The sequence below is a fragment of the Phascolarctos cinereus genome, unplaced genomic scaffold (assembly GCF_003287225.1).
Source record: "Phascolarctos cinereus isolate Bilbo 61053 unplaced genomic scaffold, phaCin_HiC Scaffold_4;HRSCAF=312, whole genome shotgun sequence".
Classification (NCBI taxonomy): Eukaryota; Metazoa; Chordata; class Mammalia; order Diprotodontia; family Phascolarctidae; genus Phascolarctos; species Phascolarctos cinereus.
The window spans coordinates 11092422-11107179 of record NW_027555847.1 but is presented as its reverse complement, the minus strand read 5'-3'; the positions used below and the strand labels follow the sequence as shown (position 1 = coordinate 11107179).

The window sequence follows — 14758 nt, the reverse complement described above, 5'->3', positions numbered from 1 at the left end:
TCTGGGATCAGGTGAGAGGGGCTTTTCAGCCAAGGTCTCCAGAAAAATTTTAGTAGACAGGATAGAATTTAGGTGGGAGTCAGTCACAAAGAAAATAGTATTCTGTTCTTGCTAGCATATATACACACAGAAGGACCAGCCAGTTTCTGAGTCTAAAATAAGGTAACATTCTAACTTATTTTGGACCAATTGAAATAGCAACAAACTTAACTGACTTAATTTATGGAAGAATTAAATTCAAGCTGAGGTTCTAGTTGAAACATGGCTTTTTTTATCTTCCTCACTTCCCTTTAAGGGTCTGGACGTGAAGAGAGATGTGGCATACAGTGAAGGGCCAATTCTGGGTTTGGAGGGAGAGGTGCTGATTTTGGACGGTTGGAGTCACCCTGGACAAAAAGAGGGCCTTGGCCTAAGGGTCCCCACATCGGGCCAAAGATGGGCCGAGCAGCTGGTAAAGCTCAAGGTTTGGTGGTCATCCTACTGTGGGCCAGAAGGTGGCGGCATCTCTCCGCCCTCCTCCATCTGAGTAACCCATCATCAGAATAATCCCCAGAGCTCCAGGGTGATGAGTTCTACCAGTTGTATTACAGAAGTACACAGGAGAAAGGACCATGGGCCAGACACCATCCTTTTACTGGAATAACTTCACGGATTAAGAACCCTTTACTGAGAGCAGAGCCAGGAGACATTGTACACAGTAACAGCCACACTGTGCGATGCTAACTTTGATAGACTTGGCCCTTCTCAGCCATGCAAGGATCTAAGGCATCTCCAAAAGTCTCATGATGGAAAATGCTCTCCACATCCGAAGAAAGAACTGTGGAGTCTGAATGCAGATCGAAGCACACTATTTGCTCTTTTGTTCTTCTTGTGTTTTGTTTCCTCTTTCTTGTGGTTCCTTCCATTGGTTCTAATTCTTCTTTACAACATGACTAATATGAAAATGTTTAATAGGAATGTATATGTAGAGTCTATATCAGATTGTATGCTGTCTTGGGGAGGGAAGTGGGGAGGGAGAGGGAGAAAATTTAACACTCAAGCTTATGGAAGTGATTGTTGAGAACTAAAAATTGTTTTTTAAAAAATAGAGTAAAAATAAAAACAAAAACCCTTTACTGAAACAGCCCTCAATAAAGAACACTGTAACCTTGCCCCTCCCCTTCAGGTGTCTCTCTCACACACACTTTGTATTCACTTCTCTGTGGACCACTTGTCCACTCTTCCACCCCCTAGGAAAGTGTAAAGTCCTTGAGAGCAGGGAGGATTTTATCTTTGTATTCCCTTTGCCTGGCAGATGGTAGGTGCTTAATAAATGTCTGTTGAATTGAATTCCATTTCCTAGCTGTGTAGGGCCTGCCAGTTTGTGCTTTGCTAGTATGGGCCTCGAAACCTCCGGGTCACTTCCACATTCTGAAGAGGCTTTGGGAGACTTCAGTGGAAAAGCAGTGTTAGAAAAGGCTTCTTAAATGCTTAGATGTATTTATACATTTCTTAGCTACACTTGGAGCCTGTGAGGAACTACAGTGACTGACTATACATACGTCAGTGTCAATTCATCAGTATATCAAAGACCATGTGAGAGTTTCTCCCTCCACAGAGTCTAAGCAAACCACCCAAACGCCATCATTGCGAATTCATAGAATTCATTCATCCTTGCTGAGGATGTTAGTGCTGGAAAAGAATGTGCAAACAACCTCCTCCCTGGCCCTCGACAGCTGGACTGTTCTTTTAGGCATCTGATAATCAGCAGCATCACCACAAGCTTCCCCACTTACCACACACATCCCTGGTTGGGCATTTTAGAAATGATCATGAGAGTTACTGCAGGTTACAAAATAATGAGGTGAGACACAGGTGTTGGTGCCAGATTTACAAGTATGTGTGGGTGGGAGCAGTAGGTTTATTCCCAACATCAGAAGTATCTCTGGAAGATGGGGGGTTATTCCACTTGGGAAATGTGGCTCATTCATCAATGGGAAATAATGACGGGGCCACCAAATCAGAGCCACAGAAACTATAGGCCCATCTTGGGACACAATCAGAGCTGAGGTCAGCCTTCTGCAGGAGGCGGAACTCATACTAGCCTTTCCTTTTAGGCTTTGAGCCAAGTGACCGGAATGGCCATTGTTACCTCTGGTCCATGGCATCTCTTCCCTTTCCTCTTGTGTAAGAAGGCGCAGAAGAAGAATGTTCCACTAATATCTTTGCCTTCTCATTTTTTTAAAATTTTTAAAAATTTTTTTTAATTTAAATTTTTTTATTTTTTCCATCTGTTTTTGAGTTGAAAATTTTTCTCCCCTCCCCCCCCCTTCCCAAGACGGCACACAATCTGATATAGGCTTTACATTTACATACCCATTAAACATATTTTCACATTAGTGAAGTTGTAAGTAAAAATTAAAACCAATATGAGGAACCATCAGAAATATGAAACAAAACTCAACAGAAGGTAAAAATAAGTGATAGTGATTCGACTTCCATAGTTCTTTCTTTGAATGTGAACAGCATTATCCAACCCGAGGCCTCTGGAAATGTCTTAGATCCTCATAATGCTGAGAAAGGTTCAGTTTAACAATCTTAGTCACTGCATAACATGGCTGTTATTGTGTACGAAGTCCTCTTGGTTCTGCTCACTTCACTCAGCATCAGACCATATAAGTCTTTCCAGGTTTTTCTGAAGTCAGCCTGTTCATCATTTCTTACAGCACAATAGTATTCCATTACATTCATATAGCACAACTTGCTCAGCCATTCCCCAATTGATGGGCATCCTCTCAATTTCCAATTCTTTGCCACCACAAAAAGAGCTGCTATGTATATTTTTGTACATATGGGTCCTTTTCCCATTTGTTTGATCTCTTTGGGATATAGCCCTAGAAGTGCTATTGCTGGATCAAAGGGTATGCACATTTTTTAGCCCTTTGGGCATAGTTCCAAATTGTTCTCCAAAATGATTGGATCATTTCACAACTCCACCAACAATGTATTAGCATTCCAGTTTTCCTACATCCTCTCCAACATTTATCATTTTCCTGTTTTGTCATGTTGGCCAATCCGATAGGTGTGATGTGGTGCCTCAGAGTTGTTTTGATTTGCATTTCTCTAATCAATAACGATTTAGAGCATTTTTTCATATGACTATAGATGGCTTTAATTTCTTCATCTGAGAACTGTCTGTTCATATCCTTTGACCATTTATCAATTGGGGAATGGCTTGTGTTCTTATAAATTTGTCTTAATTCCCTATATATTTTAGAAATGAGGCCTTTATCAGAAAGACTGGTTGTAAAAATTCTTTCCCAATTTTCTACCTTCTAATCTTAGTTGCATTGGCTTTGTTTCTGCAAAAACTTTTCAATTTAATGTAATCAAAATGATCCATTTTGCTTTTCATAATGTTCTCTATCTCCTGTTTGGTCATGAATTCTTCTGTTCTCCATAGATCTGATAGGTAAACTATTCCTTGTTCTCCCAGTTTACTTATGGTATCAGCCTTTATATCTACGTCCTGAACCCATTTTGACTTTATTTTGGTATATGGTGTGAGATTTGGGTCTATGCCTAGTTTCTGCCATACTCTTTTCCAGTTTTCCCAGCAGTTTTTTTCAAAGAGTGGGTTCTTATCCCAGAGGGTGGGGTCTTTGGGTTTATCAAATAATAGATTACTATAGTCATTGACTACTGTGTCTTGCATATTTAACCTATTCCACTGATCCACCACTCTATTTCTTAGCCAGTACCAAGCAGTTTTGATGACTGCTGCTTTATAATACAATTTAAGATCTGGAATGGCTAGGCCACCTTCCCCTGCATTTCTTTTCATTAGTTCCTTTGATATTCTGGACCTTTTCTTTTTCCAAATTGCCTTCTCATTTTTAAGAAACATTTTCATCACCCCAGCCACCTGAATTCATGGCTGACCCATCAAACCCGTTTCATACAGACTGAGGGACAGACAGGTTAAAGGACCTGCCCAAGGTGACAGAACCGGTGCATGGCAGGACGGGGACTCAAGCCGTCATCTCCTGACCCGAGGGGTCTATGCTGATCCCATCACATTTCAGCTGCTGCTCCCAGGTCACAAAGGGGATATGTATTTTAAGCCCTATTTTAAGCTTGGTTGCCAGCAGCACCAGGAGATCTGTAAACCTGTGAGTTTGGGCTCTTACCGTGCCTCCACATAAAATAGAATCCAACTGCTAGCGCCCATATGGCCACACTCAGAGTAGGGAGGATGAGGAACATCTGATGTGTCCGTGGTTGGCTTGTGTCTAACAAGAAAAGGCAGAACCACAGCTGAGTATAACTATGGCTTATCTCATAGTCCCTCTTCCCCTGCTGCACACCCAAGATAGAATCTCCCTATCACCAGAAGAAAGACCAGGGGGCCTTTCTGAGGAGCAGTGTCACTCTTGGATCTGCATGGTGCTGGTAGGAGCTCATCAGTTCCCATTTGGGGCCAAGAAGACCCAGGAGAAGCAAATGGAACAAGATGGAGACCGCCCTTCCTTCTCACTCCATCCCTCTCTACCAGGATGCGTCTCAGCCCTAATTAAGTTCTACCTAAGTTCTCCAAGGCCAGGGACTCAGATGGTTGGAGCCAGAAGGACTGGATAGCTCACCGAGCCCCTTCTTTTATAAAGGACCCTCCACTCTAGCCTGGTGAAGGAATTGTGATTTGGAGTTAAAAAAGCATTGTTCAATCACACCAAGTACCTGGGAAAACTGATACTTGGACACTTACTCACGTTTACCGGACTGATGATTTCTGGACAGCTGAATATAGTTCCTCTGCGCCGTATGCAGTCATTGTTGCAGGTAGGGAAATAAGGAATTATCTGAGAAAAAATCAGACTTGTGTATTTGCTTCTGGATATTTGGGCCACGTTCCACCCTTCCCTGCATCTCCACTGGCCCCTCAGCCATGGTTTTTAGGGTGCAGTGGCAAAACAGGGTAAGACCTCTCCTTTAATGTGGCCAGCACTGTGCCTTCCTGTTTCTCCCAATTTTACTTGGAGAGTCCGTATCCCTCTAGGGCTGGGGAGTCAACTCTGGAAAGATACTAAAAATCAAAATGGCTTTGTCCATCCATGGTGTCTGAGGTTTTTATCTATTAAAAGATGGATGACAGTACTTGGGCAGAGTATCTCACTAAAGGAGCTGAGTGTCAAAGTCCATTGTATCCGCTCCTGACCTGTCCTGGAATAGTGAGGCTTCACTCCCTTTCAGGACAAGGGGCTGATGGGAGGGAGCTCCTCCAGATCACCTTCTGTCTGAGCAATCAAGGTGCAAAGTTTTCAGAAAAAGTTAGGTTTATTATTATTATCTTCATTATACAGATAAGGAAGCTAAGGGACCTGCCCCAGGGCACAGAAATAAGTGGTCTGACACTTAGGCATTCACCAATTGCCTGAGTCCCAGTTAGATTACAGGTTGTTTTTCACTCTGGGACCTCCCCTCCCCCCAGGGAAAGGGCAGGTGTATCAAGACATGGAGCTGGACCCCAGTGTGTCACACGCACTCCAGCCTCTCACATTCACAAGCAAAGCCAGCAGCTTTGCTGACCCCACCAGGTAGCTGATACAGCCTGTCATGCTAGAGAGGTGGACTACAGCATGGGCCATCAGCCTCCCCCACCCATACAAGTGGGCAGCAAACAAACCGCTGCACAAATTTACTTCACAGTGGAACATAAAAGGTGATCTGGGTAAGAGAGGGAGCGTGGGATGAGTGCTGTCTACAGAGGAATTCACTGGAAGCCAAGGTATGGGGGAGGAGGGTGGGAAACAACCCAGTGAAGGGTCAGTTACCTGAACCATGGCCCCTTTCCCTTTCTCTGCCGTCACTGGGATGATCACAGAAGCCCGGCTCTGGTTCAGCTAATGGGAAGAATGACCACAATTACATGGGACATTAAGGGGCTATGAGAAGGGAGAAAGCCATGGCTCTCTATCATGCACCTCAGCTACTAACCCCTCAATCCCCCAATCACACCTCATTGACCACAGCACCTAGGCCAGGGATCCCCGGTGAATCCCAAGAGCCTTCCTGAGGCAGACCCCAGTAATCATTTGGGCCATCATGAGACCTTCAGAGAAGTCAGATCACCTGCCTACACTGTGCCTGGTGCCGTGCTACTTAGCCACTTACAGACAGAAATTTCCATAAGAATCTCTCAAGTGCCCCTATCTGACCAAAATGGGGCAGTAAATAGTCCAGGAACAAAGTTAGGTACCAGGGATCGGGATCTGACTGAAGCAAGTGAGGTATGAGAAGACTGAAATATCATCATGCCTCAAGAACCAGCAAATAGAGGAATTCAGAGAAACATGGAAGACAAAAACTATGAAGTGAAGAAAGCAGAACCAGGAGGACACTAGCACGATGGAAAGGAAGGGATGAGCTCAACCCAGTTTTAATGATTAATCTTGGTCCTAGAGAATGGATCAGGAAATATGCTTCTCTGCCCTCTGGCAAAAGGATTATGAAGTCAGTTTCTTATGCTGATAAATGGTTGGTTTTCCTCAATCCTTTGTCCTCGTCCAAGGGAGTATTCAGGAAAGTGATTGTGGCTTAAGAAACAAAAGCCTTCAACAAAACATAACCAATAAATTAAAAACCTAAGATACTCAGCCGTGGACCCTGTCCAGCCTCTCTAGGCCAGGCCTTCTCCCTTTCCTGGGATAAATAAGGAGGAGATGCTGCAAAGAGGAAAGGGCCGCGCCTGGGGAGAAGTGAAGACAGTACCTCCAGAATGTCACTGTTCCCTAGGACATCTTCATCATTCTCAACCAGGACTAGGTATTTGCACCCAAGGCTGCTGGTGCTAAAATTCACCTCCACACTCTTCTCCTTCTGACACGCGGTGATGTTTGGGGTCCACAGACTCCCTGTGGGTTATTCCAAGATGGGAAAGGGTGAGGTTACTAACTCTGCCCTCCTGGAGCTCACCTCCCTCCATGGAGGTGAGCACCCCCGTACTCATTGGCTCTGGGATCAAGCCATCATTGTTTCCCAGAAGAAGTTCTAAGTGCCCTCAGAAAGTAGCCAAGCACACTGGAAGAGGCGTTGGCTCTGCCAAGACCCATCTCATCCACTCTCCTGGATGGGCAAGTTACTTGCCTGCTTTCTCCTTAGTAAAAGAAATGGGTTTGTCAGGAGCGTCTCTAGGGATGCCCTCCATTTGGAAGCTTCTGTGATCAAAGGGACCAAAGGTCATTCTTCCCTACAGTGGCTTTCACATGGCAGGGGGGGAGTCATCAGCTCATAGACATGGAAGAGCCCTCAAAGACTGTCTAGTCCAACAGCCTCATATTACCGGGGAGGAAACTGAGGCCAGAGAAGGGAAGGAACGTGCCCTGTGTTATACAGGGAATCAGGATTCAAACCCAGGTCCTGTGACTCCTTCCACTGTACTTTGGAACCTGGTTCCCTGTCTCCTTCCCACAATACACATCGGAGGAAGAGGTGGCAGTAGGCTTTTGTATTGGAATTTTCAGGGCACAGAGAGATTAAGGAATGTGGCCAGAATCACCCTGCCAGCCGGACCCTGTCTAGCTTGCTGAGTGGACACTGTGTCGATGAGGGAATACCTCGAACCCCAAACCTCCCCTGGCACAGGCTCTGCCCTGTAAGCATCACCTGTGGCTTTATTCACATGACAGGCAAATCAAGTCCATGGTTCACTTCTGGGAACCTGAAGGGTGTGGTCACGTTAGTTCAGGCTGCCTAGTGTCCGTAGAACTAAGCATCTGGTCGTAGGCTCAGAACCAGGGTAGATGCCTTAGGAATCACTCCCATTGCTACAGCCCACAAAGGTTCTACAAGAACTTGGCTCACAACATCCCCATAAGACTGGATTATATCAGGCTTATCCCCCTTTTACAGGGGAGACTGAGGCTTGGGATGAAATGGCTAGCATTAAATACAGTGCTTTAAGGTTGGCTGAGCGCTTTACAAATATGATCTCATTTGTTATCCCCATTCTACAGATGGGCAAACTGAGGCAGGAGAGGTTAAGTGACTTTCCCAGGGTCCCAGAGCTAGTAAGGATTTGAGGTCAGATTTGAACTCGAGTCTCCAGTGTGCCACCTTCTCCAGAAGCCCCGCACTCACCGTATTCTCGACACTTTTTTGTATATTTCATCACTGGGTCTTGGCAGTCTAAGAAGGTGAAATAAAATGTTATTACATTTTAGCCAAGGGCTCATTTCTCCCTCTCCCTCATCCTCCCCCTCTCTCCCCTAACACACACGATTGCTGATGCCCCATAATGAAACAGCCCCGCACATAAAACCCAGAGCCAGGCCATTGAATTTAAATGCAGCAGTTAAATTTTAACACCAAACCAAAGAAGGAGACTAATGTGTGGCCCTGAGTGATGGCCGTGGTGCCATGCAAATTGGAAGCCTAGAATATAAATAGCTCTGAGTCCCAGGAGAAGGGCAGGATCCCAGCATGCAGGCAGGCCAGCCCTTATTTCCAAATGAGCTTTTCTGTGGCTCCAGGACAACTCAAAGCTGGCTGTCATCCCACAGCCTGTGAGACCATCCTGGCCCGGATGCTGCCTCAAACACGGGGCAATGGAAATCCTCTGCCTTGGCTCTCAATTCCTCCATGAGAATGACCCAGCCCGTTCTCTTCTCAGGCACCCCTGGCTTGTGTCTACTCAGGTGGGGAGGGGAAGTCCATCTGCAGGGCAGGGGAGAGAGAATGGAGGGTCAAGCCTCCAGGATCCAGTTTACTTGAGCCCAGCGTGCTCCAGGTAGCCCCAGGCCCCAGGCTGTATTTCTGCAGACTGTATTGATTGTTTTCCCTAAAAGAATCTAAACCGCTTAGGTCAGGAGCTGCTTCACTCTTCTTTCTGTCCACCATCATGCACTTGGCACGTGGTAAGTGCTTAGGAAATGCTTGCTGACAGATACACCTGAGATTCAACATTTCAATTTAAGAAACATTGATTAATTATCTCGTGGTTAGAGCTGCATGCTGGGGGTGTGTGTGTGTGTGGGGGGGGTAATGACCTTCGCCTGCCTCATGGAGCTTGTCAGGGGAACTGATGGACACAAGCATGACCCCATCAGATTTCTTAGGCCTGGACAGTGTGCCAGGCATTGTGCTAGGCACTGGGGACACAAAGGAAAAATGAAAACTACCCCCTGCCCTCAGGAGGCTGACACTTTGCCGTGCAGTAGAGAGGTACAAGGAAGCTCCCTAGATGAGGTGCTGGTGGGGCTGCAGAAGGGAGCTGCTTGCGGCCTCGTGAAGGAAGTGGTATTTAGGCCAGGCTTTCAGGCATGGGAAAGAATTGCCACAGGCAGACTGGGGAGAGGTAAAGAAGGGAGGGCATTCCAGGAATATGGCACAGCATAAGCAAAGGCAGGGCGCTTCTGGATATTCCTGGGGGACCACAAGGAGTCAAGTTTTGCTGGAACATAGAGCATGAACCAAGGAGTAGAATTACCTGAGGCTGGAAAGGTAGAGGGAGGCAAGGTGGGGACAAAGGTAGGGGGCAGCTAGGCGGTGCTGAAGTGGATAGAATTCTGGGCCTGCCATCAGGAAGACCCCAGGGCAAATCCTGCCTCATAAATTTCTGAGCTGTGTGGCCCTGAGCAAGTCACTTAACCTCCGCCTCAGTTTCCTCATCTGTAAAATGGAGAGAATAATAGCGCTGACCTCCCAGAGATGTTGTGAGGGTTAAATGAGATAATTCTAAAGCATTTAGCATAGTCCTTGGCACATATTGCCAGCTATTATTACTATCATTATTATCATCATTATTAAGATGGTAGAGCAGCTTTAGCTAAACAGCTGAAGATTTCATATAGAGATCTGACATGGCCAGACCTATGGATGAGGCAGGTGAGTTCTAGCAGCCAGCCCCAGGGGTGAACTAGAGGGAGAAGCAGCATCAGGAACACCAGTGGAGAGGTCACTGGAGTACTCCAAGCAGGTGACAGTGAGGGCCCCTGGGAAGGTGGAAAGAAAGATCTGAGAGGCAGCTGAGGTAGAATGGACTGCCCACCTAGGAGGAATGACAGGCAACCGTAGCGACCAAAGTAGACAAGTCAAAGAAGGAGCAGGTCTCAGAAGAAAGCGAATGAGCTCAGTCAGGAGGTGACACTGAGTCTGGGGTGTCCTGGAGGCCAACAGAGATACAAGAATTCCAGGCTGAAGGCGTAAATTTAGGAGTCTACTGATCAGTCAACCCTCTGCGTAACTGGGGTGAACTGAAATCATGGATGTGAATGGGATTGCCAAGGGAGAGAAGGGAAGGTCAAGGACAGAACCTGGGAGAACTTCCCACCTTCAGGATTTGGGAACAGGATGAAGAGCTAATGAAGAACCGAAAAGGCATAACATCTCCAAGCCAAGCAGGGCAAGACTATTCAGTGCTCCCAAGCTGGAGAGAGGCGAGGGAGGCCACTGGAATAGCTGACTAAGGCAAAGAGCAGTCACCATGGAATCCTTGAGGACAAAAAGAGGTTTCATTTGTCTTTCTCTCCCTGTCGCCATGCTAAATGCATGTGGAGTTTGGTGGTGGGGACAAGCCAGGAGAAGGGAGTAAGGAAGCACAAGTTTCCCCACAAAGGGAAGGAGGGGAAGATTTCTGCAGATTAGGGAAACTTAGACCTGGCTACAACCAGAGGGAGAGAGACAGTGGAGAATGCCAGCTTGAGGAGGCCAGAGAGAGCTGGGGCACTTAATACAGCAACGCCCCAAGACCCATGGGAAGGGGTGAAATGGAGGGATTCATCTTAGGAAGAAAGGAGGCCACTTCTACCTCTGAGGCAGAGGAACAGAGAATGGGAGGCCGTCTGGGAAACTGAGAAGTTTTAGCAGCTCTCCTTGAAGATGGATTGAAAAGCTCAGCAGGTTGGCCTCAACAACTAGATATGAGAAGCCCCCTCCCCCAACTCCTTTCTGAGTGTTTGTAGAGGGAGTGTCCACAGGTGTGGAACACTGTATACATTGCCCAGTGGTTTTATTTTATGTACTGATTGCTTTTGCTGATTTTTTTCTTTTTCTAAAAAAAAATCTGTTGTATGAGATGCTTTGGGGAGGGGGAGGGGAGCAAGGGATACAGAGGGACATTTGAAAACAAAGGAGGCTAATAAAAACTTATTTAGAAAACTAAGCCAGCAATTTTCCCGAAGCACAAATATTCCTGAAGAACAACTATATACATCACTTCCCCATGTTGTTTCTCTCATTAGACTGAGTTTCTTGATCCTTGGCAGGGACCTTGTTTTTGCCTTTTTATACCCAGTACTTTAGCACAGTGCCTGGCATACAGTAAGCACATAATTATGCTTGACTGACTGCCTGAATCAAGATAGATGATTGCCTATGATAGATGACTGGGCTTGAGGATTGCAAGTACAATGAAAGCTATCCCAAGCAAAGGCAAGAGGGAAGAATCCAAGCAGGCCCTTACCTGGTGAGGTGAATTTCACAGATATGGCGGTAATATCTTCATTCATATTTGCAGGTGGGATATTATGGGCTCTGATGAAATAAGGGGTTTCTGGCTTTATAGGGAATCCAACGTAATGAAACTCCCACTGAAAAAACAAAGCAAGTCATGACTGTGAAAGGCACAGACTCAACCATCTTTTTTGGATGCTGATTTTCAGTATCTGATCTGTGACTGAAAGTCATCAACTCCTACATCAAGTTTCTATCTATCCTGGCAATGAACAGGACAAAGAAGAAAGTCAACAGAAAATGGGGGGGGTGGAACACTGGAGAAGCAATATGGAGTAGATCATGTGTGTAGAAGATAGAGTCCTCTTCTACTTAGGACTAAACCTCACTCGAGAGCACTATGAAGCCCAGGGACACTACAGGGCCCTAGACAGGGTAAGCTTGAAGGGACTCTTGTGGGATTAAAAGTGATTTCTGCAACTTTTACTGTGTAAATAAAACCTGGTCTAAGTTTAAAGCCTTGTGAGTCAATGTACTTGTAAAAGGATCGGGTGCCACCACTGAGGAAATGTCAGCTACTGAACTTTCCAGGTTCGACCTGAGGTTGAGGCACCAAGCCAGATACATGAGAGATCCCAAGTCACAATCAGGTCCTTAGGAGGCTGCCCATAGATTCCAGCAGTTACCCCTGGAAGTGACCAAGTTATCTGACCTACTCCACTCAGTGCTAAAATACATTCTCTGAGGTTTCTTCTTACTTTGCTGCCATGGGGTGCGGTTTGACTATGAAATACTTCTGTGTAATTGCATCTCACACAGCTGTAGGATGAGAATCGACCTTTTCCATCCACACAGATCTTAGTGGCCTTTAGCATCTGGATGCTGCCTAGAAGCAATGGGGTAAGAGAAGCACGTCAAGGAAAAATCAACCAATCAACAGCCAGCCAACCAACGTTTATAAAGTGTGTGCTATGTGCCAAACGCTGCTAAGCCCCAAGAATACAAAGTAAAACTGAGAACAGTCCCTGCTCTCAAGTTTACACTGTAATGAGGGAATCAAACCATGTGAATCAGAACATAGGAGATAACTACTTGAGTGGAGGGAAGGTAACCTTACCAGGGACAGCCCTGAAAATGGATGGGACACATGCAAAGATAAGGCACACACCCCCCCACTCCACTGGATGCCTTAGAGTTTGGTGTGAGCATCTCGGAGTGTGATAGGCTGGAGGGGGCTTGGTCACCCAACTGGGCTCCAGGCACCGGCTACGACATTCCAGCACTGAGTATCAGGAATGGATCCATGAGATGAGATCCTTGGGGAATTTATACTACAGAGGGCAGGCTCAGTACTGGGGGATTAAACACCACCAGCAGCTGGGGCACCCTGGCCATCGGTCACAAGAAATCCTGAGGCCATTTGCTTACATCCTTTTGGAACCTTACAAACTTCCCAGTTGCCAGGGGTCCTTTTTTTTAAATTTTGGCTTGCTTTGGCTGATTACAGTAGACCCAATATCTTGGAGACTTCTATGCACCACAGATGTGCATTGCTGATCTTGCTTCCACCATCCCTATATCCCACACTCACCATCCTGCTTGAGTGTCCAGCTTATGTTCAGAAGGACTGTATCCGAATTGGGCTCGGGGCTGGCAACGGAATCCACACGGAGGGTCTGCAACCCTCCTGGAGTCAGTTTGTTTCTGACTATCCACTCTGTAGATGGACCTTGGAAGGACAACAGGAAAGGCTGGAATGGGGCACCATAGGCAGTGCAAGTAGCATTGGAGGTGGAGGTTCAATGGATAGAGCAGTGGATCTGGAGTCAGGAAGACTCAAGTTCTAATTGTGCTTTAGACCCTTACTAGCTGAGTGACACCTGTCAATCACATAACCTCTCCCCGCCTCAGTTTCCTCATCTGTAAAATAAGGGAGTTGGACTCAGTATTATCTCAGGTCCCTTCAAATTCCGAATTTTACAGATAAGGAAACCGAGACTCAGGAGTTTAAGCAATTTCGTTAAGGTCACAGAGATGAAGAAGAGACGGCCACCAGCCAAATACTATTTACTTCCTGGGTGACCTTAGCCAGGCAACCTGAACACGTCCGGCCTCAGTTTCCTCATCTCTAAAATGCAGAAGCTGGTCTACATGACCACAGAGGCCCCTTCCAGCTCTAAATCCTGTGATACACCTGCGTCCAGGATGTCCCATTGGGTGGGATTCAGCACTTCACCGGTCCACAGCTCAACCTAAGCACACCCTGATCCCCCCAGCTGCTAGTGCCCTCCACGTGGGCATACTCACATCCCATAAGTGTTCTCTCTTACCCTATCTAAAGTTACCTTGGAGTTCTTTTTAATTTATTCTGTCTGTATTTATCTACGTACATGGGGCAGTGGGGGGGCTCAGTGGAAAGAGTGTTGGAAGATCCAAGCTCAAATCCAGGCTCAGATGCTTACTAACTGGGTGACTCTGGGCAAGGCCCCTCACTTCTGCCTGCCTCAGTCATCTTATCTGTAAAATGGGGATAATAACAGCACCTCCCTCCCAGGGTGGGTGTGAGGATTCAATGAGGTACTCTGCGTAAAGTACTCTATAAACCTTTGCTTGTTATTGATAAGTTTTTTGAATTCAACTGAAATGAATTAACAATGAACAAAAGAGGAAAAGGCCCTTTGGAAAATCCTAGCTCAGCCTTCCGTAAATACAAAAAAGAAAAAAAGAAAAGTAGCCACCCACCTCTATGCAGAGTGACTGGGGCCCAGCAGAATAAATAGTGGCATGTGAAGACTGCTTCCACATAAACAGTGACAGATAGTAAGAACTCAAAGCAGCAGGGAAAGGCCATGGAGTGCTGAGAACCAGAGGACTCTGAGGTGCACAGGAGGGCCCGCACAGATAAGAACGCAAATAGGCGTGATAAAATCTGAACACTGAAAAAGCACAAAGGGACCGGATGCAAGCCAGTCTGTGGAGATGATTTTGTTCATGTTTCTATGTATAGTTTTCCTTTGGGCAAATTAAACTAGAGCTTGGACTTTAATCTGTTCATTCTGTGCCTTACTGGGTTTCTGTATTTAACAGGTTGTTTTGAGGATAGCTATTAAGCTTCTAATGAAAAATGATTTTTGAAAGTCATCCCAGGATGGAAACTTGTTCTCTTAATTGGCTCCTAAATTCATGCTATGGTTGTGGGATTTCTCTTTGCTCCTGAATGACCATGATCAATCACTTTGGTTTCTCTCAATGCGCCACAGCCAGGATTTTCATCAGACTTACTTACTTACCCATCTCAGGAAAACACTTTATAGACTGCAAGAAAAGAAAG

General features: G+C 46.0%; 1 protein-coding gene across 3 annotated transcripts in view; it reads right to left on the bottom strand.

The window, feature by feature from the left end:
- IL17RB (interleukin 17 receptor B) overlaps positions 1 to 14758 on the bottom strand; it is a 32943-nt gene that overhangs the window by 13346 nt on the left and 4839 nt on the right. For 2 of the 3 annotated variants that reach the window (XM_020970636.2, XM_020970633.2), the window contains exons 2-10: positions 14718 to 14742; positions 13019 to 13156; positions 12186 to 12313; positions 11438 to 11564; positions 8116 to 8163; positions 6748 to 6890; positions 5811 to 5879; positions 4745 to 4838; positions 4170 to 4271 (exon numbers count right to left, since the gene is read on the bottom strand). In XM_020970636.2, the coding sequence (XP_020826295.1) occupies positions 4170 to 4271; positions 4745 to 4838; positions 5811 to 5879; positions 6748 to 6890; positions 8116 to 8163; positions 11438 to 11564; positions 12186 to 12313; positions 13019 to 13156; positions 14718 to 14721 (853 nt within the window). In that variant the 5' untranslated portion in view covers positions 14722 to 14742. Of the gene's footprint in view, positions 1 to 4169; positions 4272 to 4744; positions 4839 to 5810; positions 5880 to 6747; positions 6891 to 8115; positions 8164 to 11437; positions 11565 to 12185; positions 12314 to 13018; positions 13157 to 14169; positions 14364 to 14717; positions 14743 to 14758 lie in introns of all 3 variants that reach the window. The other variant, XM_020970632.2, reaches the window with a different exon arrangement.